Genomic DNA, 20,151 nt, shown 5'->3' with positions numbered 1-20,151 from the left:
TACATAACAGAAGGTTTGTATGTACAGTATATTGGGGAGATTTGGGTATTGTCTACATAACAGAAGGTTTGTATGTACAGTATATTGGGGAGATTTGGGTATTGTCTACATAACAGATGGTTTGTATGTACAGTATATTGGGGAGATTTGGGTATTGTCTACATAACATATGGTTTGTATGTACAGTATATTGGGGAGATTTGGGTATTGTCTACATAACAGATGGTTTGTATGTACAGTATATTGGGGAGATTTGGGTATTGTCTACATAACATATGGTTTGTATGTACAGTATATTGGGGAGATTTGGGTATTGTCTACATAACAGATGGTTTGTATGTACAGTATATTGGGGAGATTTGGGTATTGTCTACATAACAGATGGTTTGTATGTACAGTATATTGGGGAGATTTGGGTATTGTCTACATAACATATGGTTTGTATGTACAGTATATTGGGGAGATGTGGGTATTGTCTACATAACATATGGTTTGTATGTACAGTATTTGTGAGGGTTTATTATTGTTGCTTTTTTGTTTGTTTTGTTGAGCAAAACCTTTTGTGGAAGGTACTACCCCCCCTGCAGTCAATGTCGCTGAGATAACAGTTTCGTTGGAGGCGGGGAAACTGTGGAGCTGGACAGACTATTGCATGTTTCTGTTTGTGATTCTTTTATTAAAGAATGTGAAACGATGTTGTCTTTTTGCAGATTTTCTTTGTCATGCAGAGCTGTTCTTTTTGGGGCCTAAAATACATGTGTTCATATGGGCAGAATATTATCTGTAGGCAAAAATATATTTTTCTGGTACAAGACTGACGTTTGGACATTTCAGTTAAAACATACTGAAATGAAAACGTAGTTGTTTCAGAGACACTAAGTAACAACAGGATTCTCTTACTACTGGGCTCTTACCATTACTAGCACAATTACCATTCACATTCAGTCAGCTTTGGTGTTGACATCAGTGAGCCTTCTGAATGAGGAGAGACACATTGGTAGGCCTACCTTCCCCGGTACTTCACAGCTTCCCCCGGAAACTTAACGTATTGTAGCCTCACGTGGATGAAAGAGTAGCGGAGGAAGCCTTCTGCTGCAGTGTTGGCCTTAATATATTACGTGTTGCGGTGGTGCTTCGAGTAGTGATTATAGGCCCTGGCTACCAGGCTGACAGCAGAGCCCTGTTCTCTGTGTGTCCACCAGGAGGCAGTGTTCATGGGAAACGGGGAGCAGTACATTTGGAAGCCCCCAGAGGACAATGACATCATCACCTTGCACCCAGCGCCTATACCCCCGGGGGAGAATGGACAGGGATACACACCCACAGCCATGGAGGTGAGGGATATGTCTGTGTGTCTATGTATGTGGGTGGTGGAGTGGGCGGGATGAGGTAAGTGTGTCATGGGGAGATTTGTGTATTGCTTATGTAACATATGGTTTGTATGTACAGTAAATTTGTGTTAACTTAATGGTCAAATTGTGAAAGAGAGGTCCTGTTTACCCAGAGAGCTCCTCTTTGATTGGCTTTGCCGCCATAACACAGGCCTTCCTGAGTCAAACTTGGTCCGGGGCCTGGTTTCTGGTTACACTGCTGGGTGGGATTACAGCCATGTGGAACCGCAACATGTGGGTGGAGCTGAGCCCTTAACTCTGACACGTCAGTCACACTATGGGACAAAGTGACATCCCATTTATCATGTAGTGCACTACTTCTGGAGAGTTTCACTGTTGGCTCGGTTGCAGAAAAACAGGTTTGAGCCCCTGGCTCCTTTTGCTGTGTGGCTGTGAGCAGAGCTTAAGGGGTTAAGTCTCTGCTGTTTGGCTCCTCATTTAGAATGTAGAGATCAGACGACTACACAGATTTCTCTCCCTCCCTCTTTTTCTGTCTTTCTCTCCCGCTCTCTCAATCACTCATTCTTTCACTCTCTTTGTCTTACTAACAATCTCCTCTTTCTCTTCTCTTCCCCCTTAATCCCTCTTCCTCTTTATGATTTTATCTTTCTCTCTTTCTGAGCTCCTAGTATACTCTGGAGTGTGTCAGTTGCACCCGTCAAAATGTGTTCCACTCCTCTCCTCCTCCGTCCCTCTCTTCTCGTCCACTCCTTACTTGCCTTTTGTAGGCGCTGGCCTGCTCTCAGCCAATCAGATCTCCCAAACCGGGTCTTACCCACTAACGTACATAATGCACACAAACCATTCTAAATTCACTACTTATTTTCTGATATCTACAAAATAACAGAAATAAGATTTTGATGCCAAGTTTATAATCCTGTCACACACAGAGAGCAGAAATATGAACGGTACTGTATCTTAGAGTAGACGAGGAGAAGGAGAAGAGGAGAATGAAAATATATATATATATACAGTACAGGCTTCTTCAACAGCTGCAGTTTTGAAACCCCCATAGTCTTGTGACTTCCTTCCTCTGCTGCAAACACACTCACACACACACAAATACACACACACACAGACACGTAATGGCTGCACAGATCACACACAGCGCAGGGCATGGTCTTTGTTTATTAAAAAAGATCATCACAGATTTGTGGGGGCAGGGTTTAAGTGTTGCTAGAGATCTGTTAGGAAGAGAGAGACACAGAGAGAGAGAGAGAGAGAGAGGGGGGGTCATTGTTGAATCTCTAGTATCTCTAGAGTATAAAATATATACTTTGTAGATAGATACTCAGTGTCAGTTCCACCCCAACGGTTACCCCCTAAAGACCATTGTGCTTTTTTTTTTAACTCTGAAAATCCCTTGGGGTCTGAGAGAGATAGTGACAGATGGAGTGACAGAAAGAGAGAGACCGAGAGCGACATGGAGAATGATAGATAAAGAGAGCTATTTGCTCATGAAGCATTTCTCAGGAGCAGGAGATCAGAGGTGCAGTCCGGGTGTGAACACGGAAGACAAACATGACCGTATCCCACAATCCTTTTGTGCACCTCTCTATGACCTATGAAACAGAAATGCCACAGAGGTCACAATGTCGCTTAGATGGAATGCCTCTGCAAGATTTCCACAAGCCATTTGGTTGTAAGTAGAGAGTTTGCACACACACGTTAGTATTTCTAATTGTTGTTGCCTTGTCCAGAAGGGCCCTGTAAGTAAGTATTTGGTTGGATGTGTATACCATGTGTATCCTGTAGTAAAACATGGAACTAGATATGGTCCAGTAGTACTTGCCATGTGTATCCTGTAGTACTAATAAAACATGGAACTAGATATGGTCCATTAATACTTACCATGTGTATCCTGTAGTAAAACGTGGAACTAGATATGGTCCATTAATACTTTCCAGGTGTATCCTGTAGTACTAATAAAACATGGAACTAGATATGGTCCATTAATACTTGCCATGTGTATCCTGTAGTACTAATAAAACATGGACTACATATGGTCCATTAATACTTGCCATGTGTATCCTGTAGTACTAATAAAACATGGAACTAGATATGGTCCATTAATACTTGCCATGTGTATCCTGTAGTACTAATAAAACATGGAACTAGATATGGTCCATTAATACTTGCCATGTGTATCCTGTAGTACTAATAAAACATGGACTACATATGGTCCATTAATACTTGCCATGTGTATCCTGTAGTACTAATAAAACATGGAACTAGATATGGTCCATTTTTACTTGCCATGTGTATCCTGTAGTAAAACGTGGAACTAGATATGGTCCATTAATACTTTCCAGGTGTATCCTGTAGTACTAATAAAACATGGAACTAGATATGGTCCATTAATACTTGCCATGTGTATCCTGTAGTACTAATAAAACATGGACTACATATGGTCCATTAATACTTGCCATGTGTATCCTGTAGTACTAATAAAACATGGAACTAGATATGGTCCATTTTTACTTGCCATGTGTATCCTGTAGTAAAACATGGAACTAGATATGGTCCATTAATACGTCCATGTGTATCCTGTAGTAAAACATGGAACTAGATATGGTCCATTAATACTTCCATGTGTATCCTGTAGTAAAACATGGAACTAGATATGGTCCATTAATACTTGCCATGTGTATCCTGTAGTACTAATAAAACATGGAACTAGATATGGTCCATTAGTACTTGCCATGTGTATCCTGTAGTAAAACATGGAACTAGATATGGTCCATTAATACTTGCCATGTGTATCCTGTAGTACTAATAAAACATGGAACTAGATATGGTCCATTAGTACTTGCCATGTGTATCCTGTAGTAAAACATGGAACTAGATATGGTCCATTAATACTTGCCATGTGTATCCTGTAGTACTAATAAAACATGGAACTAGATATGGTCCATTAATACTTGCCATGTGTATCCTGTAGTAAAACATGGAACTAGATATGGTCCATTAATACTTGCCATGTGTATCCTGTAGTACTAATAAAACATGGAACTAGATATGGTCCATTAATACTTGCCATGTGTATCCTGTAGTAAAATGTGGAACTAGATATGGTCCATTAATACTTTCCATGTGTATCCTGTAGTACTAATAAAACATGGAACTAGATATGGTCCATTTTTACTTGCCATGTGTATCCTGTAGTAAAATGTGGAACTAGATATGGTCCATTAATACTTGCCATGTGTATCCTGTAGTACTAATAAAACATGGAACTAGATATGGTCCATTAATACTTGCCATGTGTATCCTGTAGTACTAATAAAACATGGAACTAGATATGGTCCATTAGTACTTGCCATGTGTATCCTGTAGTAAAACATGGAACTAGATATGGTCCATTAATACTTCCATGTGTATCCTGTAGTAAAAAAACATGGAACTAGATATGGTCCATTAATACTTCCATGTGTATCCTGTAGTAAAACATGGAACTAGATATGGTCCATTAATACTTGCCATGTGTATCCTGTAGTACTAATAAAACATGGACCTAGATATGGTCCATTAGTACTTGCCATGTGTATCCTGTAGTAAAACATGGAACTAGATATGGTCCATTAATACTTGCCATGTGTATCCTGTAGTACTAATAAAACATGGAACTAGATATGGTCCATTAGTACTTGCCATGTGTATCCTGTAGTAAAACATGGAACTAGATATGGTCCATTAATACTTGCCATGTGTATCCTGTAGTACTAATAAAACATGGAACTAGATATGGTCCATTAGTACTTGCCATGTGTATCCTGTAGTAAAACATGGAACTAGATATGGTCCATTAATACTTGCCATGTGTATCCTGTAGTACTAATAAAACATGGAACTAGATATGGTCCATTAATACTTGCCATGTGTATCCTGTAGTAAAATGTGGAACTAGATATGGTCCATTAATACTTTCCATGTGTATCCTGTAGTACTAATAAAACATGGAACTAGATATGGTCCATTTTTACTTGCCATGTGTATCCTGTAGTAAAATGTGGAACTAGATATGGTCCATTAATACTTGCCATGTGTATCCTGTAGTACTAATAAAACATGGACTACATATGGTCCATTAATACTTGCCATGTGTATCCTGTAGTACTAATAAAACATGGAACTAGATATGGTCCATTAATACTTGCCATGTGTATCCTGTAGTACTAATAAAACATGGAACTAGATATGGTCCATTAATACTTGCCATGTGTATCCTGTAGTACTAATAAAACATGGAACTAGATATGGTCCATTAATACTTGCCATGTGTATCCTGTAGTACTAATAAAACATGGAACTAGATATGGTCCATTAATACTTGCCATGTGTATCCTGTAGTAAAACATGGAACTAGATATGGTCCATTAATACTTTCCATGTGTATCCTGTAGTAAAAAAACATGGAACTAAAATTAATACATGGAACTAGATATGGTCCATTTTTACTTGCCATGTGTATCCTGTAGTAAAACATGGAACTAGATATGGTCCATTAATACGTCCATGTGTATCCTGTAGTAAAACATGGAACTAGATATGGTCCATTAATACTTCCATGTGTATCCTGTAGTAAAACATGGAACTAGATATGGTCCATTAATACTTGCCATGTGTATCCTGTACTACTAATAAAACATGGAACTAGATATGGTCCATTAGTACTTGCCATGTGTATCCTGTAGTAAAACATGGAACTAGATTTGGTCCATTAATACTTGCCATGTGTATCCTGTAGTACTAATAAAACATGGAACTAGATATGGTCCATTAGTACTTGCCATGTGTATCCTGTAGTAAAACATGGAACTAGATATGGTCCATTAATACTTGCCATGTGTATCCTGTAGTAAAACATGGAACTAGATATGGTCCATTAATACTTGCCATGTGTATCCTGTAGTACTAATAAAACATGGAACTAGATATGGTCCATTAATACTTGCCATGTGTATCCTGTACTACTAATAAAACATGGAACTAGATATGGTCCATTTTTACTTGCCATGTGTATCCTGTCGTAAAATGTGGAACTAGATATGGTCCATTAATACTTGCCATGTGCATCCTGTAGTACTAATAAAACATGGAACTAGATATGGTCCATTTTTACTTGCCATGTGTATCCTGTCGTAAAATGTGGAACTAGATATGGTCCATTAATACTTGCCATGTGTATCCTGTAGTACTAATAAAACATTGACTACATATGGTCCATTAATACTTGCCATGTGTATCCTGTAGTACTAATAAAACATGGTACTAGATATGGTCCATTTTTACTTGCCATGTGTATCCTGTAGTAAAACATGGAACTAGATATGGTCAATTAATACTTGCCATGTGTATCCTGTAGTACTAATACAAAAAATGGAGCTAGATATGGTCCATTAATACTTGCCACGTGTATCCTGTAGTAAAACATGGAACTAGATATGGTCCATTAATACTTCCATGTGTATCCTGTAGTAAAACATGGAACTAGATATGGTCCATTAATACTTGCCATGTGTATCCTGTAGTACTAATAAAACATGCAACTAGATATGGTCCATTAGTGCTTGCCATGTGTATCCTGTAGTAAAACATAGAACTAGATATGGTCCATTAATACTTGCCATGTGTATCCTGTAGTACCAATAAAACATGGAACTAGATATGGTCCATTAATACTTGCCATGTGTATCCTGTAGTACTATTAAAACATGGAACTAGATATGGTCCATTAGTACTTGCCATGTGTATCCTGTAGTACTAATAAAACATGGAACTAGATATGGTCCATTAGTACTTGCCATGTGTATCCTGTAGTAAAACATAGAACTAGATATGGTCCATTAATACTTGCCATGTGTATCCTGTAGTACTAATAAAACATGGAACTAGATATGGTCCATTAATACTTGCCATGTGTATCCTGTAGTACTAATAAAACATGGACTAGATATGGTCCATTAGTACTTGCCATGTGTATCCTGTAGTAAAACATGGAACTAGATATGGTCCATTAATACTTGTCATGTGTATCCTGTAGTACTAATAAAACATGGAACTAGATATGGTCCATTAATACTTGCCATGTGTATCCTGTAGTACTAATAAAACATGGACTAGATATGGTCCATTAGTACTTGCCATGTGTATCCTGTAGTAAAACATGGAACTAGATATGGTCCATTAATACTTGTCATGTGTATCCTGTAGTACTAATAAAACATGGAACTAGATATGGTCCATTAATACTTGCCATGTGTATCCTGTAGTACTAATAAAACATGTAACTAGATATGGTCCATTAATACTTGCCATGTGTATCCTGTAGTACTAATAAAACATGGAACTAGATATGGTCCATTAATACTTGCCATGTGTATCCTGCAGTACTAATAAAACATGGAACTAGATATGGCCCATTAATACTTGCCATGTGTATCCTGTAGTAAAACATGGAACTAGATATGGTCCATTAATACTTGCCATGTGTATCCTGCAGTACTAATAAAACATGGAACTAGATATGGCCCATTAATACTTGCCATGTGTATCCTGTAGTAAAATGTGGAACTAGATATGGTCCATTAATACTTGCCATGTGTATCCTGTAGTAAAATGTGGAACTAGATATGGTCCATTAATACTTGCCATGTGTATCCTGTAGTAAAATGTGGAACTAGATATGGTCCATTAATACTTGCCATGTGTATCCTGTAGTAAAATGTGGAACTAGATATGGTCCATTAATACTTGCCATGTGTATCCTGTAGTACTAATAAAACATGGAACTAGATATGGTCCATTAATACTTGCCATGTGTATCCTGTAGTAAAACATAGAACTAGATATGGTCCATTAATACTTGCCATGTGTATCCTGTAGTAAAACATAGAACTAGATATGGTCCATTAATACTTGCCATGTGTATCCTGCAGTACTAATAAAACATGGAACTAGATATGGCCCATTAATACTTGCCATGTGTATCCTGTAGTAAAATGTGGAACTAGATATGGTCCATTAATACTTGCCATGTGTATCCTAGATATGGTATTAATATGTGGAATCCTAGTAAAATAACTAGATATGGTCCATTAATACTTGCCATGTGTATCCTGTAGTAAAATGTGGAACTAGATATGGTCCATTAATACTTGCCATGTGTATCCTGTAGTAAAATGTGGAACTAGATATGGTCCATTAATACTTGCCATGTGTATCCTGTAGTACTAATAAAACATGGAACTAGATATGGTCCATTAATACTTGCCATGTGTATCCTGTAGTAAAACATAGAACTAGATATGGTCCATTAATACTTGCCATGTGTATCCTGTAGTACTAATAAAACATGGAACTAGATATGGTCCATTAATACTTGCCATGTGTATCCTGTAGTAAAACATAGAACTAGATATGGTCCATTAATACTTGCCATGTGTATCCTGTAGTACTAATAAAACATGGAACTAGATATGGTCCATTAATACTTGCCATGTGTATCCTGTAGTAAAACATAGAACTAGATATGGTCCATTAATACTTGCCATGTGTATCCTGTAGTACTAATAAAACATGGAACTATATATGGTCCATTAATACTTGCCATGTGTATCCTGTAGTAAAACATAGAACTAGATATGGTCCATTAATACTTGCCATGTGTATCCTGTAGTACTAATAAAACATGGAACTAGATATGGTCCATTAATACTTGCCATGTGTATCCTGTAGTAATAAAACATGGAACTAATAAAACATGGAACTAGATATGGTCCATTAATACTCTGCCATGTGTATCCTGCAGTACTGCCATGTGTATCCTGCAGTACTAATAAAACATGGAACTAGATATGGTCCATTAATACTTGCCATGTGTATCCTGCAGTACTAATAAAACATGGAACTAGATATGGTCCATTAATACTTGCCATGTGTATCCTGTAGTACTAATAAAACATGGTACTAGATATGGTCCATTAATACTTGCCATGTGTATCCTGTAGTAAAACATGGAACTAGATATGGTCCATTAATACTTGCCATGTGAAAATCATTTTTTACACACATGTTCCTTCTTGAAAATCTGATGTTTCATAATTTCAACGAAAAACATGGTTTGGCCTCCCGGGTGGCGCAGTTCCACCAGAGACTCTGGGTTCATGCCCAGGCTCTGTCGTAACCGGCCGCGACCGGGAGGTCCGTGGGGCGACGCACAATTGGCCTAGCGTCGTCCGGGTTAGGGAGGGTTTGGCCGGTAGGGATGTCCTTGTCTCATCGCGCACCAGCGACTCCTGTGGCGGGCCGGGTGCAGTTCACGCTAACCAAGGTTGCCAGGTGCACGGTGTTTCCTCCGACACATTGGTGCGGCTGGCTTCCGGGTTGGATGGCGCTGTGTTAAGAAGCAGTGCGGCTTGGTTGGGTTGTGTATCGGAGGACGCATGACTTTCAACCTTCGTCTCTCCCGAGCCCATACGGGAGTTGTAGCGATGAGACAAGATAGTAGCTACTAAACAATGTGGATACCACGGAATTGGGGAGAAAAAGGGGTCACATTCAAAACAAAAAAACAAACAAAAAAACAAACATGGTTTCGTGGTTTGGCTGTTATCCCTGACACACACCATTCTATTTTCTCCACTACTTGTTTGTGCTGACTGTGGTGAAATGTAACTGGTTTATCCAGTGGTTAGGTAACTCTGCCACATAGCCCAGCCAGAGCACACAGCAGGCTGATAACACAGTTTACTCTGCCTGAGCAAAATGGGTCAGGTTACTGCACTGTTTCAACACACACACACACACACACACACACACACACACACACACACACACACACACACACACACACACACACACACACACACACACACACACACAAAATACTTTACACAGCTCTGTCAATCTACCAAACCTGTGACCAAGCAGATTACAATCACCCTGTTTGTGCTGTGCAAAGCTCTGTGAGCACACAAACACACACACACACACACACACACACACACACACACACACACACACACACACACACACACACACACACACACACACACACACACACACACACACAGTTCAATGTTTGCACATACACATACTGTACACAGACACTCTTACATACTGTATGTGCAGGCTGACACAGAGACTGTTCTTGACATATGCTACAGTACATATACTGTAATATAAATATAAATAAAGTACTGTGTCATAACACATTACAATACCATAACATTGACTTATACTGTAAAAAAGCAAATGCTCCTGTAAATGGAATTAATTTATAAATGAATGGATGAATGAATGGATGAATGAATACAATTTGTTTTCACAGTATTTTTACTTCAATTTCAAGGGATTGCCTGCTATGTAAAGTGTTTACAAACATTAAAGCATATTAATGAATATTTTGTGTTTTATACACTATATGTACTTAAAAGAATGTTTGACACCCCTTCAAATTCGTGGATTCAGCTATTTCAGCCAAACCCGTTGCTGACAGGTGTATACAATAGAGCACACAACCTTGCAATCTCCAAAGATAAGCATTGGCCTTACTGAAGAGCTCAGTGACTTTTAATGTGAACCGTCATGGAATGTCACCTTTCCAACAAGTCAGTTCATCAAATTTCTGCACTACTAGAGCTGCCCCGGTCAACTGTTAGAGCTGCCCCGGTCAACTGTTAGAGCTGCCCCGGTCAACTGTTAGAGCTGCCCCGGTCAACTGTTAGAGCTGCCCCGGTCAACTGTTAGAGCTGCCCCGTCAACTGCTAGAGCTGCCCCGGTCAACTGCTAGAGCTGCCCCGTCAACTGCTAGAGCTGCCCCGGTCAACTGCTAGAGCTGCCCCGGTCAACTGTTAGAGCTGCCCCTGTCAACTTCTGGAGCTGCCACGGACAACTGTTACAACTCAACAAACGTAAAGCTAGGAGTGTAACACATGCAACACACAAAGACTAGATCCCACAACAGAAGGTGCGAAAAACGGCTGCCTAAGTATGATCCCCAATCAGAGGCAACGATAGACAGCTGCCTCTGATTGGGAACCATACTCGACCAACAAAGAAATATAAAATAGATTTCCCACCCTAGTCACACCCTGACCTACCAAATAGAGAATTTAAAGAATCTCTAAGGTCAGGGCATGACAGTACACCCCACCCAAAGGTGCGGACTCCAGGCCACGAACCTGAACCAATAGGGGAGGGTCCGGGTGAGCATCTACCCTCGGTGGTGGCTCCGGTTCGGGACGTAGCCCCTGCTCCCTACGCTGATCCCTCTGCTTCTGTGGAACCGGAACTGTGGATCGTCGCCGGAGACTCCGGACTGTGAATCGTTGCCGGAGGAGCCGGACCATGGATCATCGCCGGAGGCTCTGAACTGGGAACCACCGCTGGAGGCCCTGGACTGTAGATCGTCGCCGGAGGCTCCGGACTGGGTACCCCCGCTGGAGGCTCTGGACTGCGGATCATCGCTGGAAGCTCTGGACTGCGGACCGCCGTTGGAGACTCCGGACTGCGGACCGCCGCTGGAGACTCCGGACTGGGGACCGCCGCTGGAGAATCCGGACTGGGGACCGCCGCTGGAGACTCCGGACTGGGGACCGCCGCTGGAGACTCCGGACTGGGGACCGCCGCTGGAGACTCCGGACTGGGGACCGCCGCTGGAGACTGCCGGGGACCGCCGCTGGAGACTCCGGACTGGGGACCGTCGCTGGAGACTCCGGACTGGGGACCGCCGCTGGAGACTCCGGGCTGGGGACCGCCGCTGGAGACTCCGGACTGGGGACCGTCGCTGGAGACTCCGGACTGGGGACCGTCGCTGGAGACTCCGGACTGGGGACCGTCGCTGGAGACTCCGGACTGGGGACCGCCGCTGGAGACTGGACTGGGGACCGCGCTGGAGACTCCGGACTGGGGACCGTCGCTGGAGACTCCCGGACTGGGGACTGGGAGACTCCGGACTGGGGACGCGCTGGAGACTCCGGACTGGGGACCGTCGCTGGAGACTCCGGACTGGGGACCGTCGCTGGAGACTCCGGACTGGGGACCGTCGCTGGAGACTCCGGACTGGGGACCGTCGCTGGAGACTCCGGACTGGGGACCGTCGCTGGAGACTCCGGACTGGGGACCGTCGCTGGAGACTCCGGACTGGGGACCGTCGCTGGAGACTCCGGACTGGGGACCGTCGCTGGAGACTCCGGACTGGGGACCGTCGCTGGAGACTCCGGACTGGGGACCGTCGCTGGAGACTCCGGACTGGGGACCGTCGCTGGAGACTCCGGACTGGGGACCGTCGCTGGAGACTCCGGACTGGGACCGTCGCTGGAGACTCCTGACTGGGGACCGTCGCTGGAGACTCCGGACTGGGAAACATCGCTGCAGGCTCCTTGCCATGGATCATCAATACAGGCTCCGGGCCATGGATCATCACTGGAGGCTTCGTACCATGGATCATCACTGGAGGCTTCGAACCATGGATCATCACTGGAGGCTTCGTGCCATGGATCATCACTGGAGGCTTCGTGCCATGGATCATCACTGGAGGCTTCGTGCCATGGATCATCATGGATCAGGTGCAGGATCTGCTGGGCCGTGGAGGCGCACTGGAGGTCTGGAGCGTAGAGCTGGCACAACGCATCCTGGCTGAATCCCCCCGTAGCACGGCAAGTGCGGGGAGCTGGCACAGGCCGAACTGGGTTGTGCTGGCGAACTGGAGATACCGTGTGTAAAGGTGGCGCAGGATATCCTGGGCCGAAGAGACGCACCAGAGGCCAGGAGCGCTGAGCCGGCACAATCAGTCCTGGCTGAATGCCCACTCTAGCATGGCAACTGCGGGGAGTTTGCACAGAGCGCACCGGGCTGTGGTTCCGTTTTCGCTGCCTCTATCTCCTCCTTCGGACGGCGATACTCCCCAGCCCTTGTCCAGGGTCCTGCTCCCTCCAGGATTTCCCCCAGGTCCAGTTCTCCTAACCACGCTGCTTGGTCAGTTGGTGGTGGGATCTTCTGTAACGTCCATCGGTAAATGAAGACCAAGGTGTAGCGTGGTAGCACGCTACACCTTGTAACATTTTCTTTTCATTTGAAATGTTCCACCAAAAACAACAACTCAACGAACGTAAAGCTAGGAGTGCAAACACATGCAGCACACAAAGAAAAGATCCCACAACAGAAGGTGGGAAAAAGGGCTGCCTAAGTATGATCCTCAATCAGAGACAACAATAGACAGCTGCCTCTGATTGGGAACCATACTAGGCCAACAAAGAAATATAAACATAGATTTCCAACCCTAGTCACACCCTGACCTACCAAATAGAGAATTTAAAGGATCTCTAAGGTCAGGGAGTGACACCATAAGGATATGCCAAAAATCTCAAACATTTATGTAATGAACACGAGGGAGACAGAGAGCTGGTTTCAAGCGCAAGGCACAGCAGGTGTTTAATGTAACAGACCACAGGAGGAGGCAGATAGCTGGGTACAGCCTTCAACTGTACAGGCAGGGATAAGGCTAGTAATGTCGTCCGGGAGATCAGGCAATGGGTTGATAACAGGAAATCCGATAGGTTAAGGTACAGACAGGGAATAGGCAAAAGGCGTCATTAGTGAGGCAGGCATACACGGGAGGAGTAAATTACAGGAAAATCAGAGCTTCAATTAGAAGTGTAAAACCAAACAATACCTGCAAAGAACTGAACTAAATAGTGTGTGATAATGACATGCGGGTGTGTGAAAAGGAGGTCGTAGAGTTCATTGATTCGTTCCTCCTGTCGGGCTAGACGTAGCTGCAGCTCCGCTGAATCCATCTGTTGTTTTTGGGTGAGGTATTCTGTAATGAACACGAGGGACACAGAGAGCTGGTTTCAAGCGCAAGGCGCAGCAGGTGTTTAATGAAGAGGACCACAGGAGGTAGGTAGCTGGGTCCAGGGGCAGGCAGCAGGTCATACACAGGGGGTCCAAAAAGGCAACAGTACAGCCAGAGAAAGGGCTAGTAACGTCATCTGGGAGATCAGGCAATAGGTTGATAACAGGAAATCCGACAGGGTAAGGTACAGGCAGAGAATAGGCAAAAAGCATCGTTAGTGAGGTAGGCAAAAACGATCATACACAGGAGGAGTACATTACGGAAGAACCAGAGCTCTGAATAGAAGTGTGTCAAAAACAAACAATACCTCACAGTGATGGGGTGCAAAGAACTGGTGTGAACAGGTGATCAGAATTCAGGTGACTCAGATCTGGAGAGTGAGCTGGTTCATGGGATCTATGTGTTTGAGAGTGTGAGCTGCATTCAGGGGATCTACGAGTATGAGAGTGTGAGTTGGAAGCAGATGATACAATTTAAGGTTTATGGTCAATCTATTTGGTTTTTAAAAATTAATTACAGTTTAAAATGTTCAGTAAGTTCAAATTCAGTCCATCATTAATTTAAAATTCCAAGTAATAAACTAGTCAAATTTGGCAAAACAAATGGTCATCCAAAAAAACAAAAACAAAGCAATCAATCAATCAAAATAATGAGAAAAAATCTATCAGTCCATTTAATCATTCAATCTGTCCACAATGTGTCTGTGTCTTTGTGTTGGGGGAGGGGAAGGGTGGCGTCTGAGTTGGCAGTTGCTGAAGGGAATTGGCAGTTGGGGTTGGTCGGTGCTGTGTCCAGGTTTAGTGCTGGTGTTGGGGCCAGGACTGGAAAAGCCTCGGTTTATACTGGTGTTGGGGCCAGGACTGGGAAAGCCTCGGTTTATACTGGTGTTGGGGCCAGGACTGGGAAACCCTCGGTTTATACTGGTGTTGGGGCCAGGACTGGGAGAGCCTCGGTTTATACTGGTGTTGGGGCCAGGACTGGGAAATCCTCGGTTTATACTGGTGTTGGGGCCAGGACTGGGAGAGCCTCGGTTTATACTGGTGTTGGGGCCAGGACTGGGAAAGCCTCGGTTTATACTGGTGTTGGGGCCAGGACTGGGAAACCCTCGGTTTATACTGGTGTTGGGGCCAGGACTGGGAGAGCCTCGGTTTATACTGGTGTTGGGGCCAGGACTGGGAAACCCTCGGTTTATACTGGTGTTGGGGCCAGGACTGGGAGAGCCTCGGTTTATACTGGTGTTGGGGCCAGGACTGGGAAATCCTCGGTTTATACTGGTGTTGGGGCCAGGACTGGGAGAGCCTCGGTTTATACTGGTGTTGGGGCCAGGACTGGGAAATCCTCGTTTTATACTGGTGTTGGGGCCAGGACTGGAAAAGCCTCGGTTTATACTGGTGTTGGGGCCAGGACTGGGAAAGCCTCGGTTTATACTGGTGTTGGGGCCAGGACTGGGAAAGCCTCGGTTTATACTGGTGTTGGGGCCAGGACTGGGAAAGCCTCGGTTTATACTGGTGTTGGGGCCAGGACTGGGAAAGCCTCGGTTTATACTGGTGTTGGGGCCAGGACTGGAAAAGCCTTGGTTTATACTGGTGTTGGGGCCAGGACTGGGAAAGCCTCGGTTTATACTGGTGTTGGGTCCAGGACTGGGAAAGCATCGGTTTATACTGGTGTTGGGGCCAAGACTGGAAAAGCCTCGGTTTATACTGGTGTTGGGGCCAGGACTGGGAAAGCCTCGGTTTATACTGGTGTTGGGGCCAGGACTGGGAAAGCCTCGGTTTATACTGGTGTTGGGGCCAGGACTGGGAAAGCCTCGGTCTATACTGGTGTTGGGGCCAGGACTGGGAAAGCCTTGGTTTATACTGGTGTTGGGGCCAGGACTGGGAAAGCCTCGGTTTATACTGGTGTTGGGGCCAGGACTGGAAAAGCCTCGGTTTATACTGGTGTTGGGGCCAGGACTGGGAAAACCTCGGTTTATACTGGTGTTGGGGCCAGGACTGGATGTCATGCTTGGACCGGGACTGGTGCTGGGTCTGATGCTGGAGACTGGAGAAAAAACAGGAACCAGGAGCTGTGGCTGCTGCAGGTGCTGGGTCTGGTGCTGGAGACTGGGGAAAAAACAGGAACCAGGAGCTGTGGCTGCTGCAGGTGCTGGGTCGGGATCTGGGTCTGTAGCACGGAGGAAGGACAACCTGACGAGCAGACACACTGGGAGCCCTAGACCAGAGGTCAATGGTGGTACTTCCATGTGGTCCGCTCGCACCAACCTGAAGGTTTGCTGTTTGGTCCCTCCTCCACCCTTCTTCTGGTGTTCTGGTGCTGTGACTGCGTCTGGTGCTGGATCTGCAGAGGGGAAGAAGGACAACCTGAGGAGCAAGCAGACACACCTGGGAGCACAAAATCCGGAGGTCAGGGATGATACTCCCTTGTGGCCTGCTCGCTCCGGGCATAGGTCTAGCGCTTTGATGGATGCTTCCTGGTTCTGGTCTGGTTCTGTGAGAGGGATAAGTATAGAGAGAGGAAGGGGTTTAGGGATGGAAAGGGTGCAAGGGATTAGGTGTGGTGAAGGTTGATGTCCATCGGCCTGGGCTGGTGTTGGAGGAGGAGCGATGCGGCAGCAAGGTTGGACACTGGAGGCTGGACGAGAGAGGGAGAAAACCCAGCCCAGACCCACCTTGCCACGGAGCAGTTGGTAGGTGTGTTCAATTCGAGTGCCACCGTGTGGGCAGCTCTCTGTATGTATCTTGTGATATGGTACTGTACTGTATACTGTGGGGTGTAATAACAGAACCATTCAAAATGCAGTTCTTTCCCCGCCCACAACAATATCCCACAATGCCAGACCATAATGTACTGTATGCTGCAGTTAAAGGTTTCCAAGTATTTCACTGTTGATAAAAAAAAGGAATTACCGTATAATTTACAGTTTTTTGTTACAGTGTACCATGTAAAATACAGGTGTTAAATTGAGCATTATGTATAATAAAAATACAATTTAGTACAACACATTTTTACTAGACCAAAATCATTGTGGTCAAATATTGTAATATTTTGTAATCCTTTATTTCCATGTACAGTAAGTCATATTCTCATGTGTTATAACCTTCTCACCATTGAACAAAAGACTGCATGTAAAAGATGTGTGTAACCACCGTTGTACTGTATGTGGCTCTGAAAGCACAGTGTTTCAGTGTGTCTTCTCCTTCTCTCTGTCTTGACTTCAGATTTCTGACACCTACTCCACTGTGTGTAAAACCCAGAAGAAGAAACCTCCCCCGGACAACAATGGAGCCAATACCCTCCCCCAAAACCAGTGCTCTGTGGAGGAGAATGGAGGAGGTGGGGGAGGAGGAGGAGGAGGAGGGAATGGGGCGTGGGTCGGTTCCGGGGGAGGGGTGAGGGGTCGTGGCCGGGGGATCCAGGGTGGTCAGGCCCGATCCCACGAGGAGCCCTGCTACGCGCCAGTTGGCGACAGGACCTGGCCCGCCTGTGTGGTAGCCAAGTCTGCCCCGGCGTACGCCACTATAGACTCCCACCGAAAACGTGAGCCTGCAGGTACCAATATTGGTGTAATGGGGTCAAACGCCACACTGAAGCTCAAGAAGAAGCCTCCTCAGCAGGAATCGCCGTCTCCAGGGGCCCCGGGCCCCCAGGGACCTCCAGCAGGTCCCCCGGCTCCTCTAACCAAGGCCCTGCCTGGGGGGGAGAACTTCTATGAGACCATAAGTGATGTGAAACAGGGTGCTAACACAGCCAGCACCACCACCATCTTCACCTTCAACGACGGGATGGAGATGTACGTCACTGGCCTGTAGCTGAGAGACACTGGCTCACACACTGTGGGGATCAGACCTGTTTGGGTTCTTCTGACCCTGTCTACACCTGGTATGAGCTATGAAAGGGACTGGCAACAATGTATATAGCAATGAGACCCACTGGTGAAACCAAGCATCGGAAGTCACTTCCATAATACAATGTCTCCAGTGATATGATTGTGGCCACATCCAGTGACAAAAGAAGAAGACGATGTTTGGAGGTGGATGTGGAGGCATTCACCAGGTTTAGACAAGGTCTCTGACCCAGGGGCAGACACCAGACCCAACCAGTAGTGGAAATAGACTTTTTGGTTCACTGACTGGGGGATTCCAGATAGGGTTTCCAGTGCCAGTCGTAGCTTTGAAATGAACCCAGTTCCAGGGGTTCCTCCTCATTTACACCACTGGACCAACAGAACCAGAACTACTCTACGTCTTTGAGATGTATCACAGAGCCAGTCTGGCTAACCCAATCTGGCTAAACCGAGCCTGAATCATTCGAGCCAGGCTCAAACAACTGGTCCAACAAGACCAGACTGAGCATCACGTTTTGCACTGGATAACAGTGTCACTATTCCCTTTACCTTACCTTACACACCCATTTGTGTGACATTTTACATATATATTTATTTTTGTATAAAGATGGTACCCTTAATAAAGCATGCCCTGTACAGAGCGCACAACATGATAACACGCAATCACAGATACATGTGCAAACACACACACACACACACACACTGTAGGAAAACATTGTTGTGCATGAAAACACACATTCTCACAAAGATGACAGAGGAAAAAAGTGTGGAGACACCCTTCACTTAGAAGTCCCCACCCCCTGATGACATTGTCAGGCATATGTGTATAGGTGGCAGGGAAGTCAGGCGCAGGAGAGTCAAACGGAGTGTAAAATTGAGTCTTTTAATAAAGTCCTAGTAACATGCTCCATAACACTAAACAGGAAAAGAACATAAACAAAATATGGGTACGAAGACCCGACGCGCACCTATACAACACTACACTGACAATAAACAATCTCTGACAAAGACATGAGGGGAAACAGAAGGTTAAATACACAACAGGTAATGAATGGGATTGAAAACAGGTGTGTGGGAAGACGAGACAAAACCAATGGAAAATGAAAAAAGGATCAATGATGGCTAGAAGACCGGTGACGTCGAACGCCGAGCACCGCCCGAACAAGGAGAGGCAACGACTTCGGCAGAAGTCGTGACAGACATGATATATATTTTTTGTTAATAATTATTATTAAATACATTTCGATTGATCAGGTAGCACCCCTACTTCACGCGGCTATGTTTATATTGTTCCTTTCTGTTCCTGTTTAAATATATATATTTTCTTTACATTTAGCTCAACATTAAATTACTTCAGTGCGGATCGAATCAGTGCGGATCGAGCAGATTGCTATGGAGCGGGCAAGCTATTTACATGCATTGGACAGACGAGTGTTGAGCACAATATGCGACTGAAATTTGGCCAGTGGGGAGTGAGCGAGAGAGGGTGAAGAAGGCTTGGCTTGATGCGCTGGGCATCTTGTTGTTATGATATGCATTATCGGAATTAGGGCCACAAAATTATACCTACGGAGGAGTGGCTTGAAGGAACTTAGAATGTCTTTGAGCTTCAGAGAGTTGGCTTAATGTTGGACCAGCTAGCTAGCTAGCTAACTAACAAGCTTCTGTGTGCAGAGCGGCACCAGAATGAAAAGACGAACATGTCTTACCTTTTTGTGGTTAATAAATGTGAAAAGTGATAATTATAGTATCCTTAACTAGCATTGAAAAGGTTAATCTATTCTTCTCTAATAAAAACATCTCTCTCTAATTTCTGAATCACGCTTTTAACATCAGTAGACTACTAGACTATACTTCGGAGGGGGAAGGACAGGTTGCCTACACATGCACACACACTGGCAAAGATTTTCAGCTGGCAGAAAGACGTTTCGGAGTGACATAGTGAGGGCTTTGCATAGGCGCTTTGTTGCGTTTTTTTGTGGGAATGTAAAAGAAATGCCCGGAACGTAAGATAACATTATTAACCAGTTCCCATGCTTTTAAAATAACAGTTCTGT

At 44.5% G+C, this 20,151-nt stretch overlaps 1 protein-coding gene across 1 annotated transcript in view; it reads left to right on the top strand.

The window, feature by feature from the left end:
• LOC118372350 (uncharacterized) overlaps positions 1 to 19,904 on the top strand; it is a 123,408-nt gene extending 103,504 nt beyond the window's left edge. The window contains exons 8-9 of the mRNA XM_052463972.1: positions 1,203 to 1,334; positions 17,469 to 19,904. Of these exons, the coding sequence (XP_052319932.1) occupies positions 1,203 to 1,334; positions 17,469 to 18,059 (723 nt within the window). The 3' untranslated portion in view covers positions 18,060 to 19,904. The remainder of the gene's footprint in view (positions 1 to 1,202; positions 1,335 to 17,468) is intronic.
• Positions 19,905 to 20,151: the final 247 nt, after the last annotated feature.

This window comes from Oncorhynchus keta, chromosome 15 (genome assembly GCF_023373465.1).
Source record: "Oncorhynchus keta strain PuntledgeMale-10-30-2019 chromosome 15, Oket_V2, whole genome shotgun sequence".
NCBI classification, from domain to species: domain Eukaryota; kingdom Metazoa; phylum Chordata; class Actinopteri; order Salmoniformes; family Salmonidae; genus Oncorhynchus; species Oncorhynchus keta.
Note: the sequence above shows the minus strand (reverse complement) of the source record. Positions and strands in the feature narration are given on the sequence as shown.